At 39.2% G+C, this 25,734-nt stretch overlaps 2 protein-coding genes across 2 annotated transcripts; both read left to right on the top strand.

The window, feature by feature from the left end:
• On the top strand, window positions 1–10,176 carry pnpla3 (patatin-like phospholipase domain containing 3). Its single transcript, XM_062443614.1, has 9 exons — window positions 1–276; window positions 1,376–1,608; window positions 1,692–1,757; window positions 4,008–4,217; window positions 7,758–7,818; window positions 7,956–8,132; window positions 8,234–8,366; window positions 8,478–8,585; window positions 9,181–10,176. Exons 1-9 carry the CDS (start codon window positions 90–92, stop codon window positions 9,419–9,421), a joined length of 1,416 nt encoding a protein of 471 aa, XP_062299598.1. The 5' UTR covers window positions 1–89; the 3' UTR covers window positions 9,422–10,176.
• A 6,626-nt stretch (window positions 10,177–16,802) lies between these two features.
• Window positions 16,803–22,931, top strand: LOC134004654 (sorting nexin-4-like). The gene is made up of 14 exons (XM_062444003.1): window positions 16,803–16,898; window positions 17,945–18,069; window positions 18,199–18,337; window positions 19,596–19,745; window positions 19,862–19,909; window positions 20,017–20,072; window positions 20,328–20,400; window positions 20,835–20,896; window positions 21,154–21,219; window positions 21,772–21,861; window positions 21,999–22,098; window positions 22,195–22,340; window positions 22,455–22,569; window positions 22,663–22,931. The coding sequence occupies exons 1-14, from the start codon at window positions 16,809–16,811 to the stop codon at window positions 22,708–22,710; spliced, it is 1,308 nt and encodes a 435-aa protein (XP_062299987.1). The 5' UTR covers window positions 16,803–16,808; the 3' UTR covers window positions 22,711–22,931.
• The last annotated feature ends 2,803 nt before the right edge of the window (window positions 22,932–25,734 follow it).

The following is a 25,734-nucleotide window of genomic DNA, read 5'->3' as shown; positions in this document are numbered from 1 at the left end:
GTGACAGCGCAGACAGGGCTTCCCCGCATACGTCGCGCACACCGTCATCTGTCCGCTCTGAGGACTCCTCAGCCGGGGTATGCCCGGCCATGTTCGACCTTAACAGCGGCTGGAACTTGTCCTTTGCTGGATGCGGGTTCCTGGGGATTTATCACATCGGAGTAGCCAGCTGTCTGCTAGAGAAAGCGCCTTACCTCATCAAGGGAGCCACCAAGTTCTACGGAGCTTCCGCCGGTGCTCTGACCGCCTCAGTGCTCGCCAGCCAGGCATGCATAAGTACGACAGCCCGCTGTTACTCATGTAGTAGCTGCTGCTTTATGCAAGTACACAGGAAGTACTCCATTATCATTATTATTGGTTATATTTATTGAAATGATAGTCATTTTAAATATGAGTTATTTCAGTTTTTGGTTGGAGGCTACTGAGTGATAAACATGTTTTTGAAGTAAAATTTAGTTACAATCTCTGAACAAAAATGACCATAAAGTGTATTTGTACATTAAAAAACACCAAAAAACAGTAAATCACAAATGTTTTTCATATATTTTATACTTTTCATATAAGAAATTTAGGGAAACTATTTGTCTTGCTGTCCATAATATACTTAAACATTGTCATTTACATGTCTGCTAAAAAATACAAGTTTGGATGTACAGTAAGTCAAAATGAATAATGTGAGAGTACATACATATATTTATATATATATGTAAATAGACAGTACATGTACTTCCTCCAATTTATATATACATTTCAATTTATATATAATATAAATATAAATATATATATTACAATATAAGTGAAAAAGTGGTAATTAAGCTAAATAACAGGGTCATAGTTACATGTTCATGTCTAAGATGTAACAGGATGTAATCAGATTTAAAGAACAGTTAAAGATACCATGAGAATTCAAAAACTGCATAGTTAGAAGTCCAGAGCTGAACAGATACAGTATGTAGATCAGGCTGATACTGGCATCCATGCATATACTATGTTCAGTATGTAAAACCACCAGGGTGAAACCACTGGATCACAAGGCGACATGCCAGGTCTTGTTATATACAAGGTGACTTTCTCTGGAAATAGCGATCATATGGCTCATATCAGTAGACACGTGTGGATCCAGAACGATCTATGAGTATCCACCAGTAAGAAACTTTCATGACCTGGGTATGGGCTGAGGAGAGGGTTTGCCCAGGTCACTGCTGGTCACTGATTCATGTTAGCTTTAGTCAATATTGATTGACGATGTGTGTTTTTGTCTGCAGTTGATTGATCTTAGAGGGTCTTCACAGCAGGGGTGTAGACCCTATGGTCTATATTTCAGCTTCAAAGTTCCATCTCCTGAGCCTAAACTTGTACTCTTTCTCTTTTCTAGCTAAATGCTGTGAAGATGTGATCGAAGTGGCAAAAGAAGCCAGGAAGAGGAACCTGGGGCCCCTTCACCCGACCTTCAACCTGGTCAAGGTGCTGAAGTCCGGCCTGAACCGTGACCTGCCCTCCGACGCTCATGTCCTGGCATCGGAACGGCTGTGCGTCTCGCTCACCAGAGTGTGCGACGGGGAGAATGTGCTGGTGTCAGAGTTCAGCTCCAAAGAGGAACTCATACAGGTACAGAGATGTGATGCTGGCATGGTGATATAAGGCCTTTGCTACAAAAATGAAAGTGACATTATTGTGTAATGTATCCACAGGCGCTGGTCTGTAGCTGTTTCATTCCTATCTACTGTGGGCTGATCCCTCCCTGTTTCAGAGGAGTGGTACGTATCTGTTGTTCATCACTACCTATCTTAAGTTTAGCTTTGCAATTTATTTGCAGGAAAATCGGATTTTCACATTCCTAGAATAGTCCCACTGTTTTGCTTCAGGTCACATAATCACTGTTCAATGGGAAGCGTGCAACCATGTGACCATAAAGTGAAGAAGTTAACAAAAGGAGAAGGAAGCTTCAGTTGCACGGAGATGGTTAGATAATGCGCAACAACAACAAACGTTTAAAAGCAGATAAAAGAGATGAAACTCACGTGAAGACAAAAAAAACTGAAATCAGGTCGTTATAGTTGCTGCTACTGTGTGAAATATCACACTAAAATCGCACCATGGTAAACAGAGGTCAAGTTGCAAGACTACCATGAAATCATATTATTTGATTTCCAGTGTCATCACGCACTGATTAGATTACATGATGAATGTTTGTTACCAATACTGGCTTCAGTTTGACTTATCAGCTGTTGGGAGGGACTTTGACAGTGATCTCATTCAGATCGACAGAGGTGAAGTCACTGTGAACAGTTATCACGCGACCTTCTATCCTCTACTTCCAGGTCATACACAAACATGACATGACATTTAGACTGCTTACAGATCCAGTTATATAATAGTAAGAAAACACAACGTTTTAAGAGGAGACGGTTAAAAATAATAAACTAGATGAGATTAAATCAAAATACAAAGGATGAGGATCTGGTCTCAAAGTGGAGCATTGAATGAATGTAATGAACAGAATAGGCAGTGTCAGATGAAATAAAAAAGTAACAATACTTACAATAACAATTGTAAGTATCGAAAGCAGTTGAAGTGGGAGTTCACCGTCATGAGCTTAAGTTTCACTTGGACTGAAAATGCTGAAAATCAGTTGAAGTCTTATTTTAAAAAGTTGAAATGCCAGTTGAAGCATACTGTAAGAATGAAAGTAGTTGAAATGCCAAAATACAAAGTTCAAGTGCTCAGATGAAAATAGATTAAAGTCATAAAAATATATAGACCTAGTTTCAACACGTGGATGTGTTCAGACAGTGAATTGTAGTCACAAAGTAAATCACAGGACTTCCTACACAATCCCCCTCTTTGTAGCCATGCTGCTACGCTTCACTCTCAGTCTTGGTGTCAAAGTTTACGATTAAAACATGACAGGAAACAAATACACTCCAAGATTCAGTTATATATATATATATATAAATATTGTGTCTGCAGGCTTCATCTGTGGATTTTGTACATTGTGTACTTTCTGCTGCCTGGAGTGTTAGCTGGCTCAGAGCCCAGTTGGGGCGTGACTCACAAACTCTGTGCATGAGTGTGTCTTCACTTCAGGCACGAAACACTCTGTACAAATACAATAAACATTAAAGTGTAGGCATATCGTAGAGTAAAGTTTAGAAAGTTTAATAACACTTCATTTTAAAGATCCCATATTTATTTCCTAAAAAGCAACTTTACTTTGTCATTTCTTAGAAAGTTCCTAAAAAGAAGGATTATGTCATATAATCCTAACAACAAGAGAAACTGAGATCTTTTGTAAGAATACAGCTTTAAAAGTATTATTTTATAAAGACAGAGAAGAAGATGATGGATGTAAACAATGTAAAATAACATTCACTATTCAAAATATGTACTGAGAGGTAGCGACTAAATATTAAGTGCTGTTTTAAATGACCTCAATCATATATTTGCGTTTCAACTTCCTGTTACTCATCAGCCAACGTGTGTGTTAATAATTTCACAAGAGATCTCAAGCAGCCATGTGTGCCAAAAAATGTAATCTACAAAGAATGATAAAGATAAAAATTGTAGCAGTTGAAAGAAATAAAAAAATACAGGTCAAATCCTAATGTAGTAATTCCAATATTAAGAAGTCTAATAAAATAGATTAAAGTACCAATACACGTTTATATGCTCTGTCTGCACATTGAATGATTCTGACCTCTATATCCTCACTGACCTACATTCTGTCCGGCTGACAGTTGTTATCACGGAGGCACATTTTTCACGCGATCAGTCAGCTGGCAGTATCTCTGCCAAGCTGATACTTACAATAAGGTTAATTCCTTCTACATGACATTATAAGCGCTTTAAATGAGAAAGCCCTCCTTTAATTTAGTAATGTTGGAGAGGTCGAAACCAGACGCTGAACCCAAGCGTTTCACTGCATAAATAAGTGGATTCATTCTATGAAAAAGTGTCAGTCACGCTGGCAAAGATGAATTTAATGAATCGGTAAAATGTTTCCTCAGCGTTACGTAGATGGCGGGATCAGCGACAACCTCCCCCAGTCGGAGATGAAGAACACCATCACCATCTCTCCTTTCTCCGGTGAGAGCGACATCTGTCCCCGAGACAACTCCACCAGCTTCCATGAGCTGCGTTTCACCAACACCAGCATACAGATGAACCTGGGCAACATGTACCGCCTCAGCAGGGCCCTGTTCCCACCTGAACCTAAGGTAGGTAACATAGCCAGCAGAGGGAGGAGGGGACACTTTTCTTTTTTTCAGACGGTACAGTTAATGACGTGTGACAAAAAAAAAATAGAGCAAAAAAATGATGAAAAATTGTTATTGTAGCCCACTTCCTGGAGAGAATCTCAAAATTAGGTGTGGATTATCAGGCTGAAAGCACTTTAATCCATCTAAGGCTCAGATTTCTTTGTCATTTAATTCTATGAACTTAATCCGCAGATATCAGATATGTTTTCCTTCATATCACAGTTACGCTTCACATGCCCTTAAGTTAGTGGCACAAATTAATATTGTTGTATTAACAATGGTTAAATTGAGTGTGTAGATGACAAGAGTGGCTTGTAGTGAAGAATCCACAGTAAAGCATCCAAATCTGTCGTTTCCCTCAGCTTTTTAGCCTCTTTTAAGTGATTTATTTTGGTTTTCATACCTGTAAAACTGCTAATAAGTATATATAAGTAATAGTGAATAAGAAAGTAGCTGGTGGAACACTCAACAGCTAAATAATCGGATAGTAGAACTTCATGAGATGATAATATCAATCCCGTTCTGCTGCCTCCAAGTGATAATAAATAAAATAATAAAAGTGCAGATTTGAAATGAACCTATTTTCTTGTTTTCAGAATAAATAAGATTTTTCAGACAAGCAAAACAAGAATAACAATGTATACTTACAGATTCCAACTCCCTTTCTCACTACTCCTCTATTAACTCATAAATAATATGATTATATATTATTTACAACCAAGATAATCACCTGGCGGAAAAAAACTGTTCTGCTACAGTCTTATTTGGTCTGGTACGACCATTCACTCATGATGGCTAATTCTAGCTAACGTTAGCGAACATAACGTCTTTATATAACTGGTATTGCATCACATTTAGTCAAACTAATCCAATTTTGGCAAGATATGCTTGTGTAGCCCTACATTAGCGAAACATAGCATCCATTAAAATACATTATTCAATTTAATATTATTTAATTTTGGTCACGTATGACTGTTAGCTTATGGTGGCTAGTTCTGGCAAACGTTAGCAATAGCGTCAAATCACAACAAAAGTTATAATATAATAACAGACAATACAACAGTAGTGTAGAAACTGCTACAGTCTTATTTGGTCTGGTACGACCATTCACTTATGATGGCTAATTCTAGCTAACGTTAGCGAACATAACGTCTTTATATAACTGGTATTACATCACATTTAGTCAAACTAATCCAATGTTGGCAAGATATGCTTGTGTAGCCCTACATTAGCCAAACTTAGCATGCATTAAAATACATTATTCAATTTAATATTATTTAATTTTGGTCTCGTATGACTGTTAGCTTATGGTGGCTAGTTCTGGCAAACGTTAGCAATAGCGTCAAATCACAACAAAAGTTATAATATAATAACAGACAATACAACAGTAGTGTAGAAACTGCTACAGTCTTATTTGGTCTGGTACGACCATTCACTCATGATGGCTAATTCTAGCTAACGTTAGCAATAGCGTCAAATCACAACAAAAGTTATCTCAAAGAGCACTTTTCACATTGAGCAGGTCTAGACTGTACTATTAATAATAGTAATAAAAATGTAGCTTTATGGAGATCATGACCTCAGTGATAATATTTGGAGTGTTTCACCAAATAAGAACTGTGACCAAAGAGATAACACTCATAATATCCTCTCCTAGTTTCCCCCTAAAGTGGTTTCTTATACAGCTGATTGTATTTAAAGTACAGACGCCTCATTAAAACACTGAGCCATCAGACAAGAGGCTTTTCAGCTGCTTTCGTGTTCCTATTTAAAGATAAATTACACTCCTTGATTTTGTGTCAAAGCAGCCCCAGAACCCCCATATTCCTGCCCAAGCTAAATGCGACATTAACTTTAATCTACAAACATCTGCTACACTATCATTCAGAGTGAGGAGCCAAACTCTCAGAGGCTGGCAGATGTGGTAATAACATTGGAAACACACCCGGGACACACCAGGATTAATTGAGATAATTCCATCCTGCTGAACTTTTAAGATTTAAGCCTCACTGACACAAGTAGAAAACCTCTGGTATTTTTTCAACCTAGAGCCTATTTTCCCATTACTTTGGTTCTAGGTAACTGGTAGGGACAAATATGTTTGGAACTGGTCCATTTGGCTGGATCAGCTCCCTTTACCCGTCATTGACATAAAGTACTATTTGGTTGTAATGTCTGCCTTTCTATCCCCATGTTTCTCCTTGTTATTCACAGTCACTGGGATGATTATTAGGTAACCTTTAAGACGAAGTGAGCTTTGACCCTGTCGGGGTAAAGCGGTCTCCTGTGTAGTTGTTTTTATATTCCCTGGTCCCTCACCACTCCCCTCACGTGTGAGTGTGTACTATGCCGTCTGGATCCCACGATTATGTAACCGACTTCACAAATCTCTGTGACGGGGGCATTCCTAAGAGGAGGACTTACCTCCCTGTACCATGCCACCTGAAAAACTGTTCTACACAGACATGCTTGAGCCAGTGACTCAATTTGAACTTGTCACTATTTGACACATTTGGCAGGTGCTTTACTGACAGAACACAGAGAACTTCGTGAGTTTTGACCCATGACCTTCTGGCCTGACCATTCTAGCCAGTGGATTGGCTGTGAGCACCTCTGCTGAGCAGAGCTCCGACAGAGCTCTTTTTGACTTAAAACCCTGCTCTTATGCAATATGACTGACCATAGTGATATGTCTGCGTCATTATGACAGTGATAGGAAATGTTCTTAGATAGAAGATCTACTGGATGCCTTGTTGGCTTTTTAACAGATAAGAATATCTGATGAACACATGGAAGGTCTTTGTATTACCCTTTGGGCTTGCTGCTTTTTTAGGAAATATAACCAGGCTTTACAAATATTCAGTATATACCTAAAATTACATTATAAGTACTACAGTAGGTTTAAAAAAGAGATATTTTAATTAGTTAGTTACGAAAGTTAAGAAGTTACAAAAAACTATAAAACAGCAGGATGCCAGAAGATTTGCAAAGTGGTGCTCTAGTCAACATTAAAATAGGTTTTTCTGAAGCTAACATGAAGCTTCAGCTGTCCAAATGAGTCAAATCTAGTAGATATCTTTCAACGTTACAGGCTTTTTAGTGCCAAAGTCCCTCTTTTTGTTACTATCCTTTAAATGAATGGTTACAAGTTACAAAGTTGTTAAAAAAAAGCGATACTACCATTGCGTGTCCGTCAAATATGGAGCTACAGCCAGGAGGCGATTAGCTTTGATATGAGTTGCATCCCCTAACTCTCTTTAAAACCACAATTTGATACTTTAACATCTCTGTTGACGTGTGGAATTAACAGATTTGGTATTAGTATTCATTATTTATTAGTTTTAGAGGATTTGGTTACATCCATCCAAAAAAATACCTGATAATTAAACTGATAAGCATTACACAGACCATTCATGTCATGAACCAATAATGTGAAGTCAATAAAATGTGTGTAAACAACTTTGTAAAATATAAAATGTACTGTCTTCTTCTCAAAAGGTATTAGCTGAGATGTGTCAGAGCGGTTATAAGGATGCCCTACGCTTCCTCGAAGAAAACAGTGAGTATTCTACTACTGCGTTAACATGGTGATTCTCAGATAAGCTTACCCAATAAAAATGTATTCCTATCCCAATAACAATGTATTCCTACCTAACCTCTGAAACATGTCACTGATGTCATGTTTTGTGATGTCAGACCTGCTGAGGTTGGAGCATCCGACCTCCGGCCCCACCCTGCAAGAGAGCCCGCCCAAATGCTGCTGTAAGCAGACGGAAACCACCAAAGACTGGGTGCTCCGGAGGCTCCGCCTACTGCGTAAGGAGCACTGGTGGCTGGATGAGCAGATCGCTCTGCCTACGCACATCAAGAAAGGTGTGTTTCTCCCCTAATTCCTCTTTAAACTGGTGATTAAATAATGGTGTAACGTGCCGTTTTGTTGACTGGTTTTTTTCTATTCTCTGTGTGTCTGTCAGTGTTCTGTGAGGCCTGCCAAGGCAAACCTGGCCTTTATGCCACAGTGTCTGAGATGCTGCCAGTGAGAGTGGCCTCTTACATGCTCATGCCTTACACACTTCCTGTGCAGTCGGTCTACTCGGTTGCCCAGAGGTGAATAATCTCATCACTGACAGTATTTCACCTCTCACAGAGTCAGGCCTCTGAGCAAGTTGCCTTTTTAACACTGTGTGTTTCTACTGTATCGTTTCTGCTGTGCACCAGGTTTGTGGAGTGGATTCCAGAGGTACCAGCTGATGTGCGCTGGCTGGCTGGGGTGGCAGGTGATGTGTACCGACAAACCTGGAAAGGCGCACCCTCCGGCTCTGTTAGGTGACTGATGATTTTACAGTGTAACATACATAATGTGTGGGATTTTAAGAGTCAACAAAATGTATTATGTTAAAATTAGTTCCTAAAGCAAGACAGCCTTTAGCCCAATAACAAGTCAGCTGATATTGTGCTTTATGTGCATAGTTAAAAAACAATTTTTGATTAAACTGGCTCAAATCAGTTGACATATAATAAAACTGGACAGTAAGGACGTCAATATGCTTTGTGCACTTGTTGGATCTTCGAACAGCTTCCGAAAACCCCTTTCCAAGAGTGAAATCTGTAGGAGGGTGTGGACAGTTTTGGTGGGTTTACGAAACAGACAATCTGTAAATCATGCCCACTTTACAGCAATTGCTTAGACATTCATATGTTGCCATTGGGAACAGGTATAAACAGGTTCACCTGTACTATGTATGCACAACCTAGTACAGTGTGAGCATCCTGAGCCCTTAAGCCTCTCTGTGGCACATCTGTTCAGATGATGGCCAACAGCTATTTTAAGGGGATCAAATTACTATATTAAACTTTGCTGCTCAGTGCATCTAAGCAAAAATGCTTATAAAACACTTACACATGTAAACTGACTCTGCAGTAAGCCGTGCCTGAGGACATGCATGAGCGAGCCACCTCTATCGACGGAGCGCAACAGACCCAAGGACGGAAACAACATGCCTGCTCTATCCTCCCTAGACCTCCACGGCAACTACTGGGAGATCCCTAAATCTACCTCCTCTTCCTCCAACTATCATTCTCACATCGCCCCCTCCTCTCCACAACAAGTTTGTTTCTTCGTAGGCTCGGAGGATGAACCGCACAGCGATGTACAGCAGTAGAATGATTGGGAACCTGCACTTTAACAATGACGTGGTCAGATTTACACTCTTTCTGTGAGTGGTGGTAAAAAAAATTCAACTAATATTTTTTGACTGAACACTCCAGGCAGCACTACCTGTATTATATTTTAATGAGTGCTCTGGAAGACAGTGTTGCAAATCACTCAGGAACATGGATGTGTTTTATGGCCTGATTTAATGAACAGCACAGAAATGTGTCTACTTTAACAGTTTAACTACAACTCTACCTAGCTGTTTAAAATATACCCAAATGTAGCATTCAATCCTCATTCTAATACAGTTAATTGAATCAAGAGTGCTTTGTCTCTCTTTATCTTTCATATCTCCAGGCACCATCAGACAGCCTTTACTATGCAAATACTGGCAGCATTATTGGAGGTCTGCCACGCCACACTTCATCATTTCTCAATATACTTTCTTTTAACAGGGACATTATAATTCCTCCATAAATCTGAACAATATTTTTAGACAGCACTCACTTTTTTAGCAGATTAAAAACATTCTGGTCAGCTTTTTTTTCTGACACAGTAAAGTTTCTGTAGCGGTCATTTGCCAAAATGAAACACTGAACCCGACTGCGCTGATCAAGAGAGGGCAAACAGTGTTGTGAAATAAAAGTATATATATTTTAATATCAGTGTTACCAATGTATGGTCTGACTTTCAACTTGTAAATCATGTTTTCATGTCACTTTAATTATTATTACATTAATGTGCTTGAGTTTTCTCTTGAGATTAAACTATTTAAAAAGTTGGTAGGTCGTCTTTTTTTTTTCAATTGTGCATCTTTATTGCCCGACAAGTTGTCTCACCTCTCATTATGTCTGCATTCAAGGATTACATCCAGTCATGGCTGCACACAGATCCCACTAATTATTCTTTCTAAATGCATATTTGGCAGAAGCATCCGCTCATGAGGAAGACTGTTTATGTGATTTTATACAGCATATACTCCACTGCAGCTAACACATTTACAACTGTCTTTATGAACATGTCTCAGTACAAGTTTGTCCATCATTTGACCGCTAACCAAAATATTGTGGTTAGCTGCAAGTGTGACCCATCCATTTATATACATTGGAGGATCAGACCGAGAAAAAAGAGCTAGCTCAGTCTATGGCTGCCCCCTGGACTCCATAGAGGTGGTGGGAGAGAGGAGGCTTTTGGGCAAACTGTCCTCCATCATGGACAACAACTCTCACTGTCAGGTGTGGCGTGAGAGCATGTGAACTGCTTGAAATGCGTGTGTCTTACGGCCAATGCTTGAGACTTGTGAGGTCTGGTTTTAATCAGGCGGGGAGTTCCGGTCCTCTGAAATGAGGCCAACGCGGAAGTAACTTAAAACTGCATTCTATCAAAAGGCCACCAGGGGGCGACCGTTTTGGTGTCAAAAGGACTTCCGTCTCTATACAAGTCAATGGAGAATTCACCAACTTCTCACTTGATTACTAACCTCAGTAAATGTTTTCAAAATGTGGTTATGGTCTCAATTGCTAGTTTAAAGCCTTCTTCAATGCAGTATGATGTTCATTTGTGAAATTTTGGCCTCCCTGATTTTATATTTGACGATAAAGCAGGGTATGCATTAGGGCATGGCTATGTCGTGATTGACAGGTTGATTGGTTCACAGGTTCAGGAGGGCGCCTCATGCACCTCCTGGTGCCCATATAAGTAGAATCCGTGTTTTTATTTTTCCCGGCATGCACCGGACATTTTCAAGATGGCGCTGCTCAGATCCGATACTATTGGCTTCCGAGCAGCAGTCCACAAACCAATGGGTGACGTCACGGATGTTACGTCCATTTCTTATATACAGTCTATGGTTTTAATACACTGCTTTGAACGGAGACAACCCATTAACACATCCAAGCTCACCCCAATCAATAGACTGTTATTATAAACTGCTATTTGTAACTATTGCAGCAGCCTACTCATTTTGAAACATGCTTAGCAGTTATTATTGATGATATTGATGCTGATAATAATTTAAAAATCTAATTAATGGCATAAGTAACCTAGCACATAATACAGCAAATGTCCACTACCCGTTAGCGAATCTAAATCTTACCTTTTCAATCACAAGTCCCTTTCAGAAACAGTGGCAGAAAGTGGATCAGCTACTCCATTCTCCTCTACTGCAGACTTGAGTGGAGGTCATAATGACTATTGAGTCATGTTTTGTTTTTGGATGTAGAATTGTGTTGCTGTTTGTTGTTTATTATGGATGCAGAGTTGTAACATTATCACATCACAGCAATGTTAAGCCATGTGTGGCATTATGGAAACCTGTTTACATTTCTTTTGAAAGTAAAATCTGACTGATTGGTGAGTCTTGTGTGGTTGTATATTATTGTACAGCAGCCTTAGCAATTTTTTGAAGTAACCTGTAGGAAGTAAATTATAACAGTTGTGTTATGGTCTACTTTGGGGGTCCTTAATAGGCCTGCCTTGCAATCTCTAATACTGTGAGCTCAAACTTAAAACACAATTCACAAACCACAATAAAACAACTTAAAGCTACCCTTACCTTTGTTACATTTTTACACATTTTTCTGTTTAGGTTAAAATGCTATTAATAAGGTAATGGCACTCTAAAATGTTAGAGCGATCCACCAGGCATAGAAACTAATCATTATTCCATTCTCATAATGTTCTGTGAAAGCTCTGACCAATCATATCATTCGGTCCAATATGATATGATTGGCCGAGCGACCTTCCTGTTTTGAGAGATGAAAAAGTTATTCGAGGTTCTGTCTGTGCTATAGCCGGAGATAATCTTGGTTCTCATAGCATCGGTGGCTTTGTGGAAAACTTCAGCAGGAGTACTTTTTTGTAGGTTTTGTAATATAGAGAGACAGACATTTGAGTTGAGTCCATTGTCCACTGGTTGAAAGAGAACAAAACAGTCATATCAACAGAATGTACAAGAACAAGGAGCAGGACACGCAGACACAGTATGCAGCATAAAATTTGACTCCATATTCAACCAGCTACGATACTTTCATGTTTGCCAGCCTGGCTTCCCACCATGTCTCGGACATGACCTTATTGAGGGCATTGTTTCTGTTGACCTAGCATTGTGCATCGACCACTTGGTGAAGCAGGAAAACCAGTTCACTTTCCTAGATTTGAACAGAAGTATAAGTCAGTTTACCTATCTTGGAAACGAAGCACATGACAAACCTCCTGAGTTCACACCACACAGTGAGAAGTTGAATGGTCATGCCGTCCAGAATTGGTGCCTGTTGAGAGTTCTGCCTCTTATCATCGGGAACAGGGTCAAGAATCCTTGTGAAAATGGTGTTTGGAAGTTAATTTTGCTCATGAGAGAGATAGTTGCTTATGTATGTGCACCAACAATTACTGCCGATCAGATTGCCTACTTGAATGTCCTGATCGAGGAATACATCCAGTCTAGGGTGGAGCTGTTTCCACAACATCCCCTTAAACCAAAGCACCATTATCTTTGTCACTATCCTGAGCTTATTTTTCGATTTTGACCTATGATCCGTCTTTGGACGTTGAGATTTGAAAGTAAACATACTTTCTTCAGACAGTGTGCCAGAAAACTGCACAACTTTAAGAACCTGTGTGCTACTCTAGCAGAGCGTCACCAGCTCCTTCAGGCATACTTAGTTGCTGGGAGTCTTTTCCCTCCTGACATCCACATTGAAAAGGGAACTGAATTTTATGCAAATGACTATAATGAGAGCATCAAGGTGGCAACTGCTTCACTTAACTTCACTCATGACACTACTGTAGCCACTAATGCTGTCACTGTCAAAGGAACAAAGTACAAAAAAGAAATGTATGTTGTTCTAGGACAAAATGACGAGGGCCTTCAAATGGGTGAGATTAAGTTGATTTTGATCCATCGTAGCGATTTTGTCTACTTTGTTGTGGTGAAGCAGCTGGCTGTGGAGCTTTTTGATTTGGGTATTCACAGTCTAACAGATGAAGTCCATGAGTCAAACTACTCAAGAAGACCTCCTTGATTACTATCCATTAATGGGGTACGAGCTGAATGGCACACCAGTTATAATATTTCCTCACTCTCTCCCAGACATATACTGAAATGTCAGCGCTGATGGAGGACATAAGAGAAGCTGTGTTGGCATTATTACCCAGCCTACCAGAGGATAAAGTACAGTCGCTGCTGAACAAGTTGGAAAGCATTGGCGTGGAGTCCAAATCCGATCTGCAATTCATTAAAGAGGAGGATCTCCTGGACAACATCACACCTATCCAGTGCCGGAGGCTTCTCAGTGCCTGGCAAACTCAAGGTATGTGCTAGATAATGTTTGTAAAGCACATAAAAATTACTCAGGCTCATGTTATAACATTGATGTGTATTGAGTGCGATATACTTTACATGTTCTCATGTATAATTAGGGACAGAGCCGAAAGGCAAGGACCCTATTGTTCTTGTATCATCAAGACCTACAAATCATGTGCTGACACCCCTGACCTAATTCCAACAGGAAGTGCACATTTTGCATTTAAATGTATGATTTTCGACGATTTTTGGCCTCCTACGAACGTTATCTTGTCCGAGGGCGTTGATCGTCGCGGCTTCAAACTTAAATAGCTGACTTAGCACACCCTGCTGCACAAAAGTTCTGAACAACTTTTTCATTACTCGTCCGGTTTGGATTTTAGAAGCCCTCAAAGGTCAAGTGCCCAAAAACCCTCGCCAAAACGCTCCCATAGACAATAAATTGGAGGAGAGTCTAATGCCACTTAGACCCTAAATTTGACCACCTAAACATGCTCCAGGACAGACCAAATTCACCACGCAAATGAGAGAGAGTGTGTGTGTGTCTGTGTCTGTGAGTCTGTGTTTATATGTGTGTCTGTGAGTGTGTAATGTATATCTACTTATTGCAGTGTCCGATAAAAGCCCGGGTCTGAAGGCATCTAAATGCCCCTAACAGAAACCTTTCTGCTTCGCCACGGCCTGACGTGCGCAAGGGTGCGAGGTCCCGCCCAATGCTGCTTGCAGCTTTAATTCTTGTTTGAATTTTGGTTTTTGTGGATAGATACTGTGTGGCGCTATTACAATATAATGCTTTTTTTCTTATAGACCAAACGGCATATGTGACACTGACTCCTATGGACCGCTCTGACATGGTCCTCCTTCCTTTCTTCAGGAAGTTCCTGGTAAAATTTAGGAGGCGGGACCTTTACAGGAACGTCCTCTCACTTGGTCCTCTAGGCCAGGGGTTCTCAACCTTTTGCAAGCTGGGCCTCCCCAAAGCTGGTTCAATGCAGTTGAGTGCAGGCGAGGAGTTCCGGTCCTCTGAAATGAGGCCAACACGGAAGTAACTTAAAACGTTCTATCTAAAGGCCACCAGGGGGCGACAGTTTTGGTGTCAAAAGGACTTCCGTCTCTATACAAGTCAATGGAGAATTCACCAACTTCTCACATGATTTCTAACCTCAGTAAACGTTTTCAAAATGTGTTTATGGTCTCAATCGCTAATTTAAAGCCTTCTTCAATGCAGTATGATGTTCATTTGTGAAATTTTGGCCTCCCTGATTTTATATTTGACGATAAAGCAGGGTATGCATTAGGGCGTGGTTACGTCATGATTGACAGGTTGATTGGTTCACAGGTTCAGGAGGGCGCCTCATGCTCCTCCTGATGCCCATATAAGTAGAATCCGTGTTTTTATTTTTCCCGGCATACATAATTTGTGTTAGGACTTTATTTCATTTCATTTTTTATTTTATCTACTTTTTTAATGTACATAGATACATGATATTATTTGATTAATGAATATCCAACCTTATAACAGCAGGCTGGTGGCAGAAGCAACACAATGGCTTGCCGACAGCTTCAGATTCCAAGAGGCATCTGAAGTGGTAGTGCCGGGCTTCCTCCCAGCGGTCTGAGGCTTTCTGCTGCCAAACAGACCATGATGATGCTGAACCTTTCTCAGGCTCAGCAGGACATGGACATGAGTCCAGTATGGCAGAAAGCCTCTCCATGTTTTGTTCTACAAAGAGCACATGACCAAACGATCCACAATGCATATATAGTATTTTGATTTCATGATAAATGATTGTATATTTACCATATTTCTTGAGGATTTAGCTGCACACTGGGTTATGGCAAGGAATCCTCTGCAGAAAGTGCTATGCCTGTAAAACAGTACATTACAGTTTGAGACATCACTGCACCATTAACTTAAAAAAAAACAAAAAAACATATATATATATATATTGATGAACCTTTCCTGAAATTGCAAAATGATACAATTTATGTTTTTCAGTTTCATTTAGTAGCTGATTATTTCTTAACTATTGGACTACTCTCCATAACTGTATTACATTGGGCTGTTGTTTCTCATAACAGTGATCTACTCTGACTTTGTACATAAACAAACCTGTAGTTTGGCTACTACAGTAGCCTCTACGGCCTCCACGTCTCCCTCTGGGCTTGCCACGGACTCGTTTGCCATCCTTTGCAGCCTTCTGTTAAATCAGAGGCAGGATGCCTTTTCAGTTAAAGGGAGACTATACCATTTCCTTATAAAAATAAATAATATTCTTGTGCTTTTTTTTCTTTATGAACTTGGTTTACCTTAGATAATTGTGCGAGTGACTCAATCAATTTGACTTAATGACTCTTCTCTTATTTATACTGTAACACTGTTTTAGCATTTACCATTATCCTGTAAGTGTCATTAATAGGTAACTTAAGTAACTTTTAAGGAGCAAAAGTTATGTAGTCTCTAAAGAAACACATTTTGAAACTTGTTTAATGACTATGATGAAGGCTGTTTAACAAATGGTGATGCTTTAGTGTTCCATCCAGTCCCCATCCTGCTTTTATTAAAAGATCAGTATTATTATATTCCAGATTGCTGTTCTATATTGTATATAAAAGCTGTGTATTATCATCATAGGGCTGCTTTATTATTTGTGTAACATCACATTATATACTTTGCCTATATATTAGGAGCAAATTATAGTAGATTATATATTATCCAATGGACTCATGTACACTAATCAACATCACTAATGATTGCATAAATAGTAGTCAACAAAAATTAGCAATAGTTCTGGAGTCCTAAAACTTTTTGATGCGTTTGATCAACACAAATGTAACTTGTACATATTCCAAACCAATAAAAAAAAAAAATGTATTGTCTAACTTACGCAGCTCATTCCTTTATTATATTATAGAGCGGCGAAAATCAAATCCATAGGAATAAAGAGCCGTAAAGTGTGAGTTAATATATATTAACTTTTTAATACTTGTCTCTGATCATCTGTATCATGTGTTGGATGCTGTGACGCTTTGCGCATGCGTCCTGTCTGTCCAGCAGCAGCAACAGCAGCATCAGGCAGGAGAGGGGAGGATGGCGGAGGATGGGAAAGAAGAGTCGGTGGCTACTGACGACGATTCAGAGCTCACAGCCGCAGACGGGACGGGCAGCTTAAACAACACGGTAAAAAAAAATACAAGCTTTCTCTTTTGGTGTTGTGTTAAAATGAATGTGAGCGCAGACATAACCGTGACTAAATGTATATCGCTACGTTGCTGTTTAAATATGAAGCTAGCTTTACGTTGCTTCATCTAATTCGTGTTATTTTTTAGCATATTTCCGGTGATATTTTCGCCACTTCAAATAGCTTTACCCAGTGTGGGTCATGTTTAACCAACCTAGTCTACTGTCAGTGTCATGCTAATATTCATTTGCTTCATATATAATATTGCATATGTCACATTAAACAGCTGTTCGCTCGTAGCTTTAACAAGGAAACAAGTGGACCGCATAAAAACACCCATAAGTCTCACACAGAGCTCTGTCCACAGTTAGTTTATAATCATTCACTATTATAATCATCTTTATTAGTGAATGATGTGTCTTTACGTGGAATTTGATCGTTTAGTAGCTCTTAATGTACTTATATACTACAAAAAATAACAACATAACAATCTTTAGATATAAAAGGAGTGACTGGTAAGTAAGTATGCAGGCATATGTGCAGGGCTGTATGAATATATGTACATGTGTATATAAATAGAGATAAAGATATGGCTATATGTATGTGTATATGTTTGTGTGTATGTATGTATATGTGTGTATATATATATATATATATATATATATATATATATATATATATATTATTAATTTTTTTTCTCTCTCATCCAATTCTTTCTTTATTTTTATACATTCTCTATTATTTTTATTCTTCTTATTATTTTTATATATGTGTACATCATAATAATGTTTTAATACTATATTTCTTATATTAAGATATATATGCATCTTTAAGGGGAGGAAGGGAGGTGAAGAAATAAGATTTAAAAAAGAAGGTTATTGATGTAAAGTTGGTTTAAAAGTGTATCGATAATGCCAAGACTGTACTATATATTTTTTTTGGATCCACAGCAACTACTGGCAATGACATTACTGTTTGCAATGCTCTGAAAAAAAAAGGAAAAAAGGAGTGACTTTGTATTGGCGAATGATGTGATGTTTTCCAGATGGTGGATGAAGGCTCCACACTCCTGCGTAGGATGGAGATCTGTGTTGCCGAGGCCGAGAAAAGGAGCGGCAAAAACGCAGTGAACATGCAGGAGACGTTCACCGTGTACCTCATCGAAACCCGGTGAGGAAGTGCCGTCGGTTTGAGCTGAGATGGTGTGATGCGTGTTTATCTTGTACTTCCTCTCGTCCGCTCGCGTTCCTTGAATTCACTGTTGTTGTTTTTTTCTGTCTTTTTTTTCAATCTTCACAGGCCGATGGACGCGTTGGCCGAAGGTCGTAACCCGGCCCCCGACTCTCTGTGGAGGAGATACAGTGAATTTGAGCTGCTGCGGAACTACTTGATAGTTACCTATCCGTACATCGTGGTGCCCCCTCTGCCGGAGAAGAGGGTGAGTTTCCAAACCCTTGTGTTCCTCTCTGTGTTTTTTTTTGTTTTTTTATTATAACAGGATAAGCATAGGGAGGCTTGGAAAATTCCACTTATTTCTAGGCAATTTCAGGTCAAAAAGTCCACAAATGTGCCTCTATAGGGATGGATTTCTTTTTTATTTTCTCCACATATATTAAAGAAAAACCTTGCCAAATGAAATTAAAGCTTGAGCAACAAATTACATCTGAAAAAGTTGCTGTATGTACAAAACTGTGTAACATATAGATCATAATGACCAGTAATCATGGTAATAATCTATACTCTCAGTGTCTGTGATGTCACAACTTGTAGGACGAAATATGGAGACCACACATGACTAGTGGAAAATACATTTATTAAAAGAAACTTAAATATTTATGTCAGTTCATCAGTAATGTTTGTAGTGTATGGGTGTGTGAATGTGTGTAGGTGTAAGACAAAAAAAGCCTTAAATAACCCAAGATCAAACAAACAACTCAGAGGACAGAGAGACTGAATGCTCAGCCCTCTATTTATAAAAGAGCATTCACACCCATTTAGGTGTTGACCATCTCTCGTAGCCACTTACCAGATGCCAAGCAACCAAAAGGAAAATAGGTCAGAGGCTTTGGGGCTGTCACAGTGACTGTCCCTGCTGCACCAGCTCAACATGTGTCTGATTTTAAGTTAAAGTGTGAGGTATACACTAACTACTAAATTGTAATGCAGTGTTTAGTGTTGACTTCCAGTCTGTATCACCACTTTGTTCAGTATAACCATCTTTCGATCGACAGCTGTAGTAAAAGGAGTGTCACTACTACAGAGCTGCAACCATTAGGTGATTATTAACTTAACCGATAGAAAGGAAATGAATCAGTAACTATGTTGATAAGTTATAATTTAGTTTTTTATAGTCCTACAGTTTATGAATTTTAATATATCTGGAGTTTTATTGACTAAGCAATTAATCAATGATTTAAAAATAAATAATAGTAGTTATTTTTATTTATACTCAAGAGATCATTGAGGTTGACCCTCATTTACAAAGACATCGAGTTAATTATATAGCTACTGGTTCATTCTATAAAGTCTTTAATAGAAAAGCATTTTTCCCCGCATGACAACCCCCAAAAATAAACAGTGTCTTATACACTGGGGCAACTTATTATCAACTTATAATTATTATCCCTCACCTATGATTTTGTAAAAATGGAGTCGAAGACAGTGTAAAGCTGAATGCATTCTTCTCTTGCGTACAGGCAGAGTTCGTGTGGCACAAGCTGTCTGCAGACAACATGGACCCAGACTTTGTGGAGCGCCGCAGGGTCGGGTTGGAGAACTTCCTGCTCCGTGTGGCATCACATCCAGTCCTCTCCAATGAAAGGATCCTCTACCACTTCCTCACTGAGGTACACAGCACAGCTCTGACTCAATCTAGCAGTCCAAGTGATCATGTATCTATCAGTAATAATCTAATACTGCATGTGTGCGTGTGTGTGTGTGTGTGTGTGTGTGTGTGTGGCAGGAACATGGCTGGAAAGAGGTGGTGTATGAGACAGGATTTCAAGCAAAGGTAAAGAACATTTGTGGAGCGTCCATGTCTTTATTCCTACAGCCAGTTCATACTATAATAATTCAATGTTTGCAAAGCTTGAGCACTTCCTGTTACTCCTGTTGCAGGCGGACTCCAGACTGAGAGCTCTGAGCGCCACCTTCAGGGTGAGAAATCCTGATAAGTAAGTTACTGCTTCCTAAACACACTATAAGAGGGACTCAATTATATTAAAATGTTGTCAATTCTGCTGAGTCATCAAGAGTTACATTTGAAAGTTTAAGCTGTATGTTAAATGTAGTGGATGTGTTGATCCATCAGATGGAAAGAAAAAGTTCAAAAAGAAAAGGAATTAAATGATGAATGTATCTGCTTTTAAAGAACTAATCATTTTAATCTCTGTCTTCTGTATATATGTCTTTATTTTCTCTCTATTCAGACGCTTCTTAGAGATGAAGCATTACAGCGATGAGCTGCAGTCACACACATCTCAGCTGCTCCGAGCACGAGCAGTAAGTCTCTCTCTCTACCTGTCTCCCTCACACACACACACACACACACACACAATTTGAATTCATGTTTGCCCTCTTTGACAAAGCCCAAATTTCTACTAAAGCTACAGTGGTAAACAGTACAGTATGTGTTGACTGATAACCACTGAAGCTGGACAGTAATGTACAAAATAGTGTGAAAGAGACATGACCAAATGTAATGAATGTAATAATCTAATGATATTCATATGAAGGAATGGCTTCAGTATTTGTAGCCCTAACCTAATACCAAAACACGGCTACTAATCTGTCACTGACACTCCTCCCTTAAAGTAACTTGGTGCTAATTATAGAGCATAAATGACTCATTCATGCATAGAAATGTTTAGAATGTTCATTTTCATTATATTATTGTTTGAACATTAACCTTCATGTATGTTCTGTGTCTCTGGCAGAGGGTTGCAGATCGACTCTATGGTGTGTTCAAGGTCCATGGAAACTACGGGAGAGTCTTCAGGTTTGACAACAAGCATATCATAATGTATCTCTGTGTGTGTGTGTGCGTGTGTGTGTGTGTGTGTGTGTGTGTCCATTGTCAACTTTACAAAGGCCAAAATCACAACTCATAATTTTAGACCCTCAATCCACATTAGACAAAACAAAGTACACAGAAGAATTGTCAAGATGAAAATGTATCACTGTGTGTGTGTTTTATGTGTGTGCGTGTATGTGTGTGTGTGCGCGTGTGTGTGTGCATCCATGCGTTCACTGCAGTGAGTGGAGCGCCATAGAGAGAGAGATGGGGGACGGACTGCAGAGTGCTGGTCATCACATGGATGCGTGAGTATTTATTACTTATTACTTTGGCCACAGTGCACGTATCTCATGAGCTGAATACACACAGACAGCTGGAAGTGTGGAAGTGTTTAAAAGTGAACAAGTGATTAACAATTGTTTATAGTATTTTTTTTATTGTATTTATTTTGATGTTTTAAAATGTGCATCTTTTTTATTTTTTCTACTTGTTTCACACTATTTTATTATTATCATTCAAGTTTTATCTTCTTATTAATTTAATTTGTTTCTTTTGTCTTTTAATCTCTTTTTTAGCCTAGTTTTAATCCAGCTTTTATTCTATTCCACCTTTTAAGATGAAGTTTTAAATTTTTCTAACCATTTTTATCATTCTTATTTTTTCTCTTGTGTGCATTGGTCTCTATTTTTGTCTTTTAATTTGTTCTTTGTTTTTGATTCCTTTTCTTTATATTGTCACTTGTTCTGTCTTATTATCAGCTTGTCAATCATCTAACTGTAAAGCACTTTAAATGACACTAACCTGTATGAAAGCTGCTATATAAATAAAGTGTATGCTGCTATTTGTCACACCTGTAGATACGCTGCCTCAATAGATGACATCCTAGAAGAAGAGGAGCATTATGCAGACCAAATAAAAGAGTATCTCTTCTATGCTGAAGCTTTGAGGTAAGACATTAACACCCAATGATCCAAGACAATATTATTTAAACACTATTAAAAATATGTTTCAATATCACAAAGTTGTCATTTGAAGCTCGAGACGCTTGTTTTTAGTGAATTTTGTGTTGTGCTTGTGTTTGCAGGGCAGTGTGCAGGAAACATGAGCTGACCCAGTTTGAGCTGGAGATGGCCTCTCAGGACCTCATCTCCAAGAAGCAGCAGCGTGAGGAGCTGGCTACAGGGGTAACGCTACCTCCTCCTTCGTCTCCTAAGTGGGATATTTCTAACTCATTAACTGCATCCGCCTGTGCTCACGTCTTCCTCTTCACCCCCCCTCAGATCGTGCGGACGTTTTCCTTCAAAGGCATGACCAACAAGCTTTTCGGCCAGGAGGCTCCCGAGCAGAGGGAGGCCAGGCTGAAGCTGCTGGAGGAGCTGATAGCAGAGGCCGAAGACACCGTCAAGGAGAAAACAGCGGAGTGCGAGTGAGTGTTCGGACAAATTAAAGCACACACGCTCAAATCAGACATCCGGTGCAAGATTTAAAGATAACATATATTGCCTGTTTTTCTTTACGTGTGTGTGTGTTGTTACTGCAGGGAGCATGTTGAAAAGGCGTGGGTGGACATGCAGCGCTTTAAGGAGCAGAAAGACAAAGACCTGCGGGAAGCTCTCATCAACTATGCCGTCATGCAGATCAGCATGTGCAAGAAGGTGCAACACATCAACATCTGAAAGTTATAGGACAACTTTTGCATGGTCTTTGTTTATGATTAAATGTGTTCTATTTCTTCTCTTTCTCTGCAGGGAATACAAGTGTGGAGCAATGCCAAAGAATGTTTCCTCAAGATGTAAAAGTGAAAGCCATACTCAGATGATTTGCACCCTGTGTGGATGCTGGGAAATGATGCCAGCATCCTCTATCTCTCTCTCTCTCTCTCTCTCTCTCTCTCTCTCTCTCTCTCTCTCTCTCTCTCTCTCTCTCTCTCTCTCTCTCTCTCTCTCTCTCTCTCTCTCTCTCTCTCTCTCTCTCTCTCTCTCTCTCAAAGAAGAGAACTGCTGCTGGTTGAAGTTTTGAAAAGCAGTAAATTAACAAAGTGTGTAAAGATAACGTCATTTTTAAGCATTTACACAAAATGCTTTTTGTATGCAACTAATTAGCAATAGTGATTCAAACTCACTGTTAACCTTATTGTGGAGTGAAAAAGCTTTAGGAATGAGTGGTGGAGCACACAAAGCACATGAGTTGGACACTGGAGATCAGAATTGACAGGGTTGACTTTTGCAATATATAACCAAGACCCTTTTTCTTTACCCTTTAAAGAAGCATTCCACCAATTTAACATGTTAAAAATCACTCTTTGACATTGTTCTTTTTAAAAAAAATCTGTATCTTATCAGACTCCCAACTTTATAGAAGTGCAATATTAAATTGCTTGAGTGCTCCCAAAGTGTAGTGAGGATGCTTTAACACCTGTGGTAGCTGTTTGGTGTGGGTGCATTAGCCTGTTTAGTTCAGTTCATTTATGCAGATGTGAAAGCTGTCAATCAAACTCCAGTATGAGCAGACTGAAAAGGAATATCTCCGCCAGCTGTTCTAATGTAATATTATGGTACAAGATAAATGAACACATCTGGCCCAGTAAAGTGATCTGCTGTCAGTCAACAGAATTTGATTTGATCTGACTTGTTTGACCTTCTGACATTCCTAAAAGATAACAATATTTAATTTTTTTCTCTTGATCTGAACCAAATGAACTGAACTACAGGTGTGAAAGCACACTGAGATGCTGTTATAACTTTATTATCTAAAGCATCTAAGCAACACCATGTCATGCTTAAGATGTCAGGAGTTTATATTGTAGTGAAATAAAATCAGGATTAATCAAACATAATCTAAGTGATGTAACATTTCTTCCAGTTTCCTCTGCTGTAAGCTAATTACTTACATTTGTTCTTTATGTAAATGAATCAACATGAAGAGGTTACAAGATGTTGTGTCCAGAGCAATGTGTTGTACTAATGTACAATAAGCTGCACATTAAATTCATTATACTCAAAGATGATTTTATTAGTTCAATTTAACCTTATTTATTTTATTGATTCAAAATATTTTGTCCAGTTCTTGTTGTTCTGGAGGTTTGCCAGCAATAAGCTTTGTGAGTGTATTTATAAAGTTGTCCTCTTTCACATTTCATTTTATTGCTCAATTTGGATGTAGCTCTTTAATTATTTGAATAAAAATGTGTCACACTGCTGACTGTATGTTTGTGTTTATTTAGTGCACACAGCATCAAATAAGAACTTATTGCTCCTTCATGGTAAAGTGGACAGAATGCTGTAAGAAACATTAACCTTCATTATGATGATAGACCAGAGATAGTCTGATATATTGGAGCTTTATTCTAACTGTCCACATAGAGAATGGAAAATGAAGTGCACACATATTTAGTAGTTTTCTGTTAAGTGCTCTTAACCTTTGTGTCGTCCTCCCGGGTCAAATTGACCCAGGTCTGTTTTGACTGTTCCTTCTTTCCTTCCTTCCTTCCTCCCTCTTTCTCTCTCTCTTTCCTTCCTCCCTCCTTCCTTCCTTCCCCTCCTTCATCCCTCCCTCCTTTCCTTCCTTCTGCCTTCCTTCCATCTTTCCTTCCTTCATCCCTTCCTTCCTTCAATCTTTCCTTCCTTCCTTCCATCGTTCCATCTTTCTTTCTTTCCTTCCTTCCTTCCTTCCATCTTTCCTTCCTTCCTTCTTCCTCCCTCCTTTACTTCTTTCTTCCTCCCTTCCATCCTTCCTTCCTCCTTTCCTTCCTTCTTCCTCCCTTCCTTCCATCCTTCCATCTTTCCTTCCTTCCTCCCTCCTTTCCTTCCTTCTTCTTCCCTTCCATCTTTCCTTCCATCCTTCCATCTTTTCTTCCATCCTTCCATCATTCCATCTTTCCTTCCATCCTTCCATCTTTCTTTCTTTCCTTCCTTCCTTCCTTCCATCTTTCCTTCCTTCCTTCTTCCTCCCTTCCTTCCATCCTTCCATCTTTCCTTCCTCCTTTCCTTCCTTCTTCCTCCCTTCCATCTTTCCTTCCATCCTTCCATCTTTTCTTCCATCCTTCCATCATTCCATCTTTCCTTCCATCCTTCCATCTTTCCTTCCTTCCTTCCATCTTTCCTTCCTTCCTTCCATCCTCCCATCCTTCCATCTTTCCTTCCATCATTCCTTCCATCCTTCCATCTTTCCTTCCTTCCTTCCTTCCTTCCATCCTTGCATCTTTCCTTCTTTCCTTGACTCAAGGACAACAGGAGGGTTAAAAAGAGGTTTTCATTTTTTCAAAAAGAGGGACTTTGGTACTAAAAACACTGTAACGTTGAAACATAGAAGATTTGATTTGACTCATTTGGACAGCTGTGTGGTGTAAATCGATGTCTAATACTTTGTGTTCGAAAAAGGTTTTTGGAGTCTCAAAATATTCAATCAAAAATCAGCAGAAGTCATCCAGCTGAATGTAGTAGAGTTTTATTGCCGGCAGCAAAACACACACAGACAGCGTCTATACAGAAATGATACAATGATTCATGATAAGTGTCCCCTTTTATACCCCAAATACTGCTGTGGTCCGTGGGAAAGTGCAGCCAGGTGGATTCATCCAATCATCTTTCTGTCAAAACAACTTTATCTTAACTCCTTGGCACCAATTATTATTGTTGTGCAGCCTCCGCATTTTGGCTTCTAATATTTGGGGCTATTCTGAGTGTGATATTCTTCATTCACCATCAGTTTTAGAAACTCAGACCTCAGTTTTTTTAAGCAGAGTTCACCACAGGTCATTTCAATGCTGTTCAGTTGCTTTTCTTAAAATGTTCTTAAAATAATAAAAGTGTGGTATATTT

Source organism: Scomber scombrus, chromosome 22 (assembly GCF_963691925.1).
Source record: "Scomber scombrus chromosome 22, fScoSco1.1, whole genome shotgun sequence".
In the NCBI taxonomy this organism is placed as follows: domain Eukaryota; kingdom Metazoa; phylum Chordata; class Actinopteri; order Scombriformes; family Scombridae; genus Scomber; species Scomber scombrus.
Note: the sequence above shows the minus strand (reverse complement) of the source record. Positions and strands in the feature narration are given on the sequence as shown.

Excerpts from the sequence above, each read along its gene's own strand:
- pnpla3 (XM_062443614.1), top strand. The coding sequence starts at position 90 with ATGTTCGACCTTAACAGCGGCTGGAACTTGTCCTTTGCTGGATGCGGG. Across the intron at positions 277-1,375 it reads CGCCAGCCAGGCATGCATAA|CTAAATGCTGTGAAGATGTG; the intron begins GTACGACAGCCC and ends TCTCTTTTCTAG. Across the intron at positions 7,819-7,955 it reads ACGCTTCCTCGAAGAAAACA|ACCTGCTGAGGTTGGAGCAT; the intron begins GTGAGTATTCTA and ends TTGTGATGTCAG.
- LOC134004654 (XM_062444003.1), top strand. The coding sequence starts at position 16,809 with ATGGCGGAGGATGGGAAAGAAGAGTCGGTGGCTACTGACGACGATTCA. Across the intron at positions 16,899-17,944 it reads CGGGCAGCTTAAACAACACG|ATGGTGGATGAAGGCTCCAC; the intron begins GTAAAAAAAAAT and ends GATGTTTTCCAG. Across the intron at positions 20,401-20,834 it reads AGCTGCTCCGAGCACGAGCA|AGGGTTGCAGATCGACTCTA; the intron begins GTAAGTCTCTCT and ends TGTCTCTGGCAG.